The 9,867-nt window shown below is 40.2% G+C and overlaps 1 protein-coding gene across 1 annotated transcript; it reads right to left on the bottom strand.

Annotated features, from left to right (window-relative positions):
* Positions 1-5,607: 5,607 nt before the first annotated feature.
* Positions 5,608-8,653, bottom strand: mtfr2 (mitochondrial fission regulator 2; the record flags this gene model as incomplete). Its single annotated transcript, XM_079215499.1, has 7 exons — positions 5,608-6,064; positions 6,139-6,322; positions 6,780-7,086; positions 7,194-7,390; positions 7,638-7,762; positions 8,203-8,307; positions 8,582-8,653. The coding sequence occupies 7 exons, from the start codon at positions 8,651-8,653 to the stop codon at positions 6,020-6,022; spliced, it is 1,035 nt and encodes a 344-aa protein (XP_079071625.1). The 3' UTR covers positions 5,608-6,019.
* Between the last annotated feature and the right edge of the window lie 1,214 nt (positions 8,654-9,867).

Raw genomic sequence — 9,867 nt, 5'->3', positions numbered from 1 at the left:
GAGCAGTCAGGAACACAACCCTCTGCAAGGCTTTGTATCACATGCACAGGAACATCAGTGGCACCAGTCTTCTAATCCAATTATTGGAAAAAGAGAATAAGCAAATTCCCAAAACTGTCAAGCTAAGCTCTACCCTAAACTACACTAAATCTAACTAAGACATTACGAAAGGTTTTATGAGTTACCTTGCATCGGAGCATCCAATGTGACTTGATAGCGATGCTACACTTTTGTTTAAAGACACAATCGAGATTCCAAAATATAAAGTATGAATTAGGGCTCTCTCTGAAGCAGCTGGTTCGCTGTGTAATCTGGATAGTTAAACCCAGCACCCTCCCTAAACTGGAACATGGACTGATCTCGAAATGTGTATGCATTTATTCAGGTGGCTAAAACCTTTTTGAATTATTCCAATCCTTGATTAAGATTGACTCAGTTGTAAAATACTCTATAGACACATAACTGGGCGCGCTGTGCCACCTGTTGTTTCAAAATGTCAGATGTTGTCATGAATGACAGTTGTATGTCAATGATCCACCTCTCAGCATATCCCGGTGTATGTTGAAAGATCCAGAATTGATCACGAGCAACAAAGTTTTCCGTTGAATTGGCAAACAAAACACGAGACACAACCTCCCACCACCAAGCATTAACGAAGGCAGACTTCAAGCACTCTAAGACACTGAATCCAAACACACCTGAGAGGCTGCTTCACAGAGTTGGGTTCAATGTGCAGCTGCATATGGGACGCAGACCAAAAGAGGGCAACAACCAACGGAAGCTGGAATAATCTATCATCCACCAGGACGAGAACAGTGGTTAGTTAGAGTCCTGATGGGCAGGGGGCACCTTGCATGGTAGCCCCATCAGTGTATGAATGGGTGTGAATGATGTGTTGAAAGCACTTTGAGAGGTCGGAAGACTAGAAGCAAAGGTATACAAGTACAGTCCATTTGCCAACCTGCATGTCATCAGAAGGCTAAACCCTCTGTATAGCGCTCTGAGCATTAAAAGTGTGACAAAACTGTAAGATTGTTGTCTTATTCTTCGTTGTTAGAGTGGGAATACAACATTGCCACAAACTTAGTCAGCAAGTTACCAAGCGACACACAAAAAAAGAATCCCTGGCAAGTGACAACAGCTGGGAGCATAACAACTTCTGATGGAAGATGCACACACGGTTATAATGTAACTGCAATATGCCAAGAACTCTTTTTCTTCCTTCTAAAGTATACCTGAGCCCGTGGGGGTGAACTTCCTTGGCTCCATGTTGCCACGAATTTGTAAAGCAGCCAGCGCCGAGATAATCCACACAAACCACTGCTTGCAAATCAGCCCTGTACAAAAACTCATCAATCATGTCGGTGACGTCAATGTCCTTGCTTCAGACAGGTACAATTAAAATGCCCCTGTCCAGAGTCAAACGCCCCTCTACTAGCAGAAAGGAGTGTTAAAATACTTAAACAATTGCACAATTAAAGATTAACCTAGCAAGCAAGGGTTTCTTTCTTTTTTTCGAAGAGGCACAGGGAACCAGAACCAGGACTGAGTGGAGCAGACCCCTGCTGCGGTAAAAGAAGAGGTTTTCTAAAAGATGTTTAGAAACACTCCCACTGTCAGGCCGACAAAAATTGGCGCTAAGTGAAAGTTATTTCATAACTTTAACGTCCTTAGAAAAACCTCTGTGTTCAGAAAACAGCATATCTATATATCAGGAAGTCATGTGGGTCAAATTGCAACGTCAACACATTTATTCTCAAATCTTGTGAAATAGTATATCCCACAAAATGGCAGCCTTCCAATTTTTAGACACTGGAAAGCAAAATGAGGACTGCAACCAACTGAGCTTCAGGACACTAACACAGTCAGCTGATCATCACATTTGTCTGACTGGCATCAAAAGTGCGATTGATAATAATTATACCATGAACATATAAGGCATTTGTTAAAAATAGTAAGTGTTGAGTTCCAATAACTTTTACTAGTTTAGATCCAAAGCTTTTTCCTCCAGCTCTCAAGCATGTACCCTCCTAAAGTCCATTGTGGACACAGAGTGATAAGCATTGGTCTCTAAGAAGCATAGTTGAGTTAATTACTGTTTAGCCGCTGCCATGTTGAGTCGTGTGGAATCGATAGAATTGCTGTGAATTTAGAATTTAGTTCCTTTAAGTTGCAGTGTGTTAAGTTCTCACGGCCACTGCAGCAGGATTCTTGGGGAACTGAAACTGATTGATTTGCTGATCTTGACGTTATTCTTATTGTGAAATGCAGAATTATATGAGGAAGTGCATTGCATTATACACTCACCTAAAGGATTATTAGGAACACCTGTTCAATTTCTCATTAATGCAATTATCTAATCAACCAATCACATGGCAGTTGCTTCAATGCATTTAGGGGTGTGGTCCTGGTCAAGACAATCTCCTGAACTCCAAACTGAATGTCAGAATGGGAAAGAAAGGTGATTTAATCAATTTTGAGCGTGGCATGGTTGTTGGTGCCAGATGGGCCGGTCTGAGTATTTCACAATCTGCTCAGTTACTAGGATTTTCATGCACAACCATTTCTAGGGTTTACAAAGAATGGTGTGAAAAGGGAAAAACATCCAGTATGCGGCAGTCCTGTGGGTGAAAATGCCTTGTTGATGCTAGACGTCAGAGGAGAATGGGCCGACTGATTCAAGCTGATAGAAGAGCAACTTTGACTGAAATAACCACTCGTACAACCGAGGTATGCAGCAAAGCATTTGTGAAGCCACAACACGCACAACCTTGAGGCGGATGGGCTACAACAGCAGAAGACCCCACCGGGTACCTTTATGGCCACCATGTACCCATCCTCTGATGGCTACTTTCAGCAGGATAATGCACCATGTCACAAAGCTTGAATCATTTCTAATTGGTTTCTTGACCATGACAATGAGTTCACTGTACTAAAATGGCCCCCACAGTCACCAGATCTCAACCCAATAGAGCATCTTTGGGATGTGGTGGAATGGGAGCTTCGTGCCCTGGATGTGCATCCCACAAATCTCCATCAACTGCAAGAAGCTATCCTATCAATACGGGCCAACATTTCTAAAGAATGCTTTCAGCACCTTGTTGAATCAATGCCACGTAGAATTAAGGCAGTTCTGAAGGCGAAAGGGGGTCAAACACAGTATTAGTATGGTGTTCCTAATAATCCTTTAGGTGAGTGTATATATTCCAGACAACTCCTTATCCTCTTTCTAGGGTGTGAAGTTCCAATGGTTTGAATCACTGTACTTATCTGAGATGGAGGACCGAAGCAGACCAACATGAACGAAGGAACGGTCTGATCAAGATTTTGTCAGTATCTCAAGAAAGAAAAGAAAAAGGTATGCTATTTTTTGGCAAAAGTAATTTACAGACAAAGAAATATATAGTACGTTGTCTGACAGAGAGGTCCAACTCCCTGTTAGAACAAATGTTAGGAAGTTCAAATAGAAGTTCAAATAGACTTATTTGGAGTTTGGGAGGACTAGTGCTGTGGAAAAAGGTCCGTCAACACCAAGTAGTTTTGATATTTCTTATAAAGGTGCTGATATTTTTCACTGCAGGTTGTATTTTCAAAATAAATCATATTTTAGTTTGCAATAAGAGATGTTCCTTCTGCAATAAAAATATCCTCAACATTTTTGTATACCAATTCATTCAATGCTGCATAAAATACGTAACACTGACGTAGCTGCAACGTACACCTGTTGGTTTGAGTAATAGCAGAGGGGGAGGAAGCAAAATGGCTTCCGTGAATGATGCACACAATGTCGTTTTAGGGAAAGTAAGCGTTAAATTAAGTAATTTGCTATTAAAGTGGAACTGGTAACTTGATATGGGAATCTTATGATACTTTTCATTTTCGTAATACATGTCTGATGATGTTGCAGATATCCATTGAATGCGTCGACAATGCTGATGGATTTCCTGGTGTGGTCATCTAAGATGATATAACGTTTCTCATTACTCCTCAACAAGTAAAGTTTATACTATTTCATTTGAAGTGGCATCTTTTTGGATTTCAGTATGCGTTGGTGTAATAATGAATTTCATTTTTTATGACGTTTCAGATTGCCGGTTTGAATGTTGTGGTGAGTAACACGCTTCCTCAATAAGAATTCAACTGGTAGATTTTTAAGCGTACATGGAAAGTGACGTTTTTCTTCAACAATAAATATATTTAGCTGTCGTTAGATTTACGTGTTTTCCTTGCAAGCTCAGAGAGTGCATTTGTGTGTTCTGAATTGTGGTTGAAAATGCTTTGTAAGACTCTGTCCTGTTATGAGTGTATTTATTTATTTAATTACGTTAAGCTTTATGTAAACAGATGTTCACTTGTATCATTTAACTGGCAATAATAGGTGTGAATGGTTAGTTAAACCCTTGAATAGCACTCATTCAGTCTGTGAATGATGCAGACTAAATGCAGCTGTGGTAGAGTGGTTGACTTGTTATGCCATTATTATAACCACATATATTTGATTGCATTATTAGTCTTAAGGCTAAATATAACTGAATAGCATTATAAGATGTAATGGTTTGAAGTCACTTATTTTTTATTTCTCAGGAGGAGGAGGAATAAGACAGACTTCTTCAATTCACAGATGACGCTGCAAAGTATATTTAATGCCTTTTAACAGAGCAGGTTCTTTATAATTTACCAGTATTTAGGACTTTACAGCCATGCTAGCAGTTCTGGGCGGCTGCATTTCCTCACAAACAATACAACAATTTGAGTCAGCTATTCTTCTCTGGCTAACCAAAATGTGTACATGTATACTATTACTATACTATTTATTTATTTGGATCAACAGAGATGTCAAGTTGTATGCTGTCCCAACCACTTAGGTTGCAGTTTACAACCATGTCTGTGCAAAATGTCAATATTTCCATCATCTTATCATATTAGACATTTGTGTAAAATTATCTAAACTAGCATCCACTTTAGTGGGTTTCGAAGAACGCCAGGATACTTATTTACTTTTAGATATACAAGTCTACCCAATACTGTACTTATTTTAAAACCTATTCTTGCTCACTATGTCATCTAGTGAACAGCAGCAGCTCAGGTACGATTATGATAAGAGCAGAGAATGAGAAATAACTGTTAGCAAGATAAAATTGAATTTTCACACACACACACACACACACACACACACACACACACACACACACACACACACACACACGCACTATGTAAACTATTTAAGGTAATTTTCTCTCCAAGTCAGAAGCCACTGACTTACCTTTTAATACACAGCTCATGTGAAGCAAGACACAAAGGCAGCCGTCACGGTTAAACTACAATTATCGTTCGTTGTAAGCCGCCACCAAAAGGTCCCGTTGCAATTTACACTCACGTCTGTCCAACATGTCATCGCTTCATCATTTCATCCTCGTAGAAATTTGTGTGAAATCGTCTTGAGTTATGGCCCAAAACGTGTTTCGTGAGGTCACAGTGACCGTGACCACTAAAATCTAATAATAGCAACGTTCAAAATAGTTACAAATACAAACTGGATTTGGAAATATACTGAATTGGTGGAGAACATGAAAACAAGAACAGCTACAAAATGGATCAGTGTAATTCAACACTTTAATATAATAAAACAACCTGAAACAGCAGTTGCATAGAATAGAGCAATCTCAATACCCATGGTGCATTTCACTTGGTTGAGGTAAGAACTATAAGGCCTCACAAAGTGATTTAAGCAGGTGGGTTACAAGCTACAGTGCACACCTGCTTTTAATACATTATTACATTTAAAAATATGCCATCAATATATGAATAACACAACCATGAGATACGTAACAGAAACAAGCACTTTGTTCATTGTGAGACAAACACTCCTACAAGAACAAAAGAAAAGACAAACAGAGATAAAAAATGAAGTGCAAGTCAGTAGCTGCAGTAGTAATTCGTCTGAGAGGCACATCTGTGGGAGCTGTCATTGGCTGATGGGGTGTCTGACTTTTGACATGTCGGGGTCAGATCAACAGAATCAGAGGTGGAGGCGCCCCTGACTGCGTCTGACATGGAGAGGAATCTGAAACAGAGGCATCGGATAAGCAGACCTGCTGACAGACGTGTGTGTGCGTGTGTGTGTCCGAGTAAACAAACCTTGGGTATTTCTGGACTGCCGAACGGTGAGAGTTCCAGTGAATTTTCCTTGTCAGAGGAGCTGTTGTGGCGATGCTGGGCGAACTTTCTCTTTAGCGCTTCAGCGATGAGAGCCGCCGGGTCACTAAGCAACGCCGCACGTCCCCTACTGCGTCTCCTCTGGACTGGCGTTCCCCCTGGTGATCTACAGAGTAAAGAAGGGAAACTGTTGAAGCGTCTTGGATTTGGTGGCATCGAACTGCCAACCAAGACCCCTCTGCTTACTCCTCCCTTTCCAAGACCGCGTAACCGTAACGTGAGCTGCCGAGTGCAACACCGTGGTAGCGCCGAAAACTAGGATTCTTGGTTTCAGGTTATTATTCACTATATTCACAATTATATTCCATTTATATATACACATCCCTTTATGTATATATATATATATATATATATATATATATATATATATATATATATATATATATATATATATATATATATATATATATATATACACACACACATCCCCGTGAATGCAACACACTTTCCATTTAACATAGAGAAATTCAAATGAGAGTCTTCTGCAACAATAAGGACAAAATTCATTATATTCGAGGATATTACTATTGGCAAAACTCCAAACAATTTATTGTAATGCCTACCTCTCCACTGAACGCAATTTCACTTGATTTAAGTCCCTGAGAACATCCAGCATGGATAGCAACCCTTTTGCTTGCGAGTCCTGGGGCTTGAGCTGAGCCTTGTCGAGGTCGTTCTCGTTCCTCCTGCGCTGGCGGTTCAGCTCGAATACAGATGGAGTGGAGGAGCCGGGGCAGGAAGGAGGAGGAGGAAGAGGAGGAGGAGGTGGTGGTGGTGGGAAAGCAGCACAGCGAGGCGTGGAGGTGAGAGCTGGCCGAAGGGTAGAAGACATCAAAGGCGTGCCTGGGGTACTCTGGGACTCTGTCGCACCTAACGAAACGTTGAACGAGCACAGAATGGTTGTTGAATTCGCTTGAATTGACATATTTGTGTATTTTGTGAAAAGAAGTTGACGCGAGATCATAAAGAGTGTGCACCTGAGGCCGGAGCGGCAGTAACGATCATGGCTATCTGAGCTCGTAGTTTTAGCAGCTCGCTCTCCAGCGCTGTGATCTTCTTCATGGCGACTGGATCAGATGATCGGCCTCCCCTCAGGGCTTTAGTCTGGGCCGGGCCTGGGTATCTCACCACATCCCGATTTACAGTATTTTGCTTCTTTGGATGTAAATGATTCCTATGGAGACCATACAGCAGTTTCAATATTTAAAATTTTTCCATCCAAAACAAACTAAATTAGTCTGTTTTTAAAGCTGCTAAATACATAAATCCATGCAAGGGAATTGCGACAGAGATAGTGACAGTTTACAAGATACTGGAAAGAATTTAAAAGGGCCTTTAAAAAGACATTTCGCTATTTTAGTTAAGCGTCAAATTATACTGTGGACAGTAAGACAGTACAGTTTGTCCACTTGTGTCCTTACCTGGTCTTGGCAAAGCTCTCCCCCTCATCCTCAAACACCCACAGGACGTCAGCAAACGAAGGGATGGCCCGGGCCTCCACAGTGACGTCAACATAACCGTAGGGCATGTTGCTGAGCAAAGGGACCTAAGGACCAAACATGAACAGGGAAGGTTAACACACGTTGACCCTGACTAAAGACAAAAATAACAGAAAATCACAGAAGTTAGTTCAAAGGAAAGTTCAATGTTCAAAATGAGAACATTGTTAGGAGCGTAAAAATGGAAAGAGAAAAACAAGGAAGATGAGACTTTAAAAAAAAAATATGGGACTGTTTTCGGGGTGTAATGTTAAAACAAGCAAGCACTTTAGCTCAGCTTAGGATACAGTATTTCTTCTCTTTAGGAAGTACCATGTGACAAATGTAGCATTTAAATCAGGTCCCAAATAGTCAATGTTAGCATTATTATAAGCAAGTCTGAACAAAAAGCACATAAGTCCACTTTATGGCTGTGTTGCATTTGAAGCAGTAAAAACAAATGTATGATTTCAGATCATCTTCAGCCTGTTAGAAAGTGGGACTGTACCTGAAAATGGACACGTGGTGTAGGCGTCAGAGAGAGGTTGGTCCCAATCATTCGCACAACGCTGCGATACTGGCCGCACAGCTGAGTATCCCACACTGGAACCAGCTACACGCAGGACAACACACACACACACACACACACACACACACACACACACACACACACACACACACACACACACACACACACACACACACACACACACACAACAAACAAAAATCTTGGTTGAAAATTACTATTCTTACAACTTCACTCGATCAGTTAACTTTTAGGGAGCAAGGTGACACTGCTGGTGATACTTGGCACAGATCAAAAACAGATGGCAAGCCCCATGATAATACTAGATAACACAATTATGACAGTGTGTCTTTGAACTCACCATGTCTGGAGGCACTCCAAAGTACTCCAGGACGGCGCGCAGCACATCTAGAACGTCCTCTACTAAAGACATTGGAAGGACTTTGTCATGCACCAAATGATGACTGCAAAGATCCTCTTTCGGCTGACTAACTTGGTAAGAGGCCAACGCAGACTGGATGGCACCAAGTCACATACTTTACACCTGAAACAAAACATACCACACAGCAAAGTCAGTACTTGAATCAAAATAACTTGTTTTTATCTTCATCGTCGGCTCGACTACTGTGATGTTGTCTTTTACAGGCCTCTCTAAAAATTGGATGAGACATTGCAGTTCAGGTCCTCACTGAGACCAAGACAGCAAGCCACATGAGTTCTCAGAGCTACTCTGACATCCTGAGTGTCAAAGAATTCATTTTTAAAACAGTACTGTTATATTAGAAATGGGTTATGGGGGAGGGGAACACTGCATCGTGAACTCAGACCTGCCTAGTGTGTGTGACATTTTCTTTATTCAAAGTCAGTTTTATTGTCACTTCCTCCATTTGTGCAAACATACAGAGGACCTGAAATTATGTGTCTCTACTGTCTGACATAAAGTGAGTAGTGCAAAACGGTTAAAAAAGTTAAAAATAGACAACATATAACCTATAAACAACATATAAACATAGTGCAAAAAACATATAAACATAGTGCAAAAACAGTTAAAAAAGTAAAAACAGTTAAAAAAAAAAGAAAGTAAAAGATAGTCAACATATAAACAACATAAATTAGGAAACTATATAAGTGTGCGTTAATAGCAGCGGTTTATTATTTATTATTATTAATAGCAGCGGTTTATTATTATTATAATGGACGGATATATACTATGTGTTAATTAGATTACATTTTATTTCTTTAATATCTAAATGCATTTCTGTTTCTTATTTAAACCTTAGAATTGCCTTGTTGTCGAAAGGTGCAATATAAATAAACTTTCACTGTTACCTATGAATTGATGTTGCCTGCTTGACACGTAGGTCTTGAAAAGCCAGTAATTTATATTATACAAAATACAAATACAAATACAACAAATGTAGACGTTTATGATATACAGTTTACAAACTGGTTGAATGGCAGAGATAATGCACGTAAAAACCTTTTTGGATGTCATATTAAACACTTTAATCACAAGAGCCTCTGTTGTCCATCACTAGCTAATGCAACTGTCAATTTGTCACCTGGTTACAAACTAATGCTGAGGGAGGCGGTTGTCTGCCGTTGAATGCTGACTTGGCAGTAAAATTGCATTGAATCAGAACAACA

This window comes from Taurulus bubalis (assembly GCF_910589615.1).
Source record: "Taurulus bubalis genome assembly, chromosome: 3".
Classification (NCBI taxonomy): Eukaryota; Metazoa; Chordata; class Actinopteri; order Perciformes; family Cottidae; genus Taurulus; species Taurulus bubalis.
The sequence above is the reverse complement of the archived record's forward strand: the minus strand, read 5'-3'. Positions and strand labels throughout refer to the sequence as shown.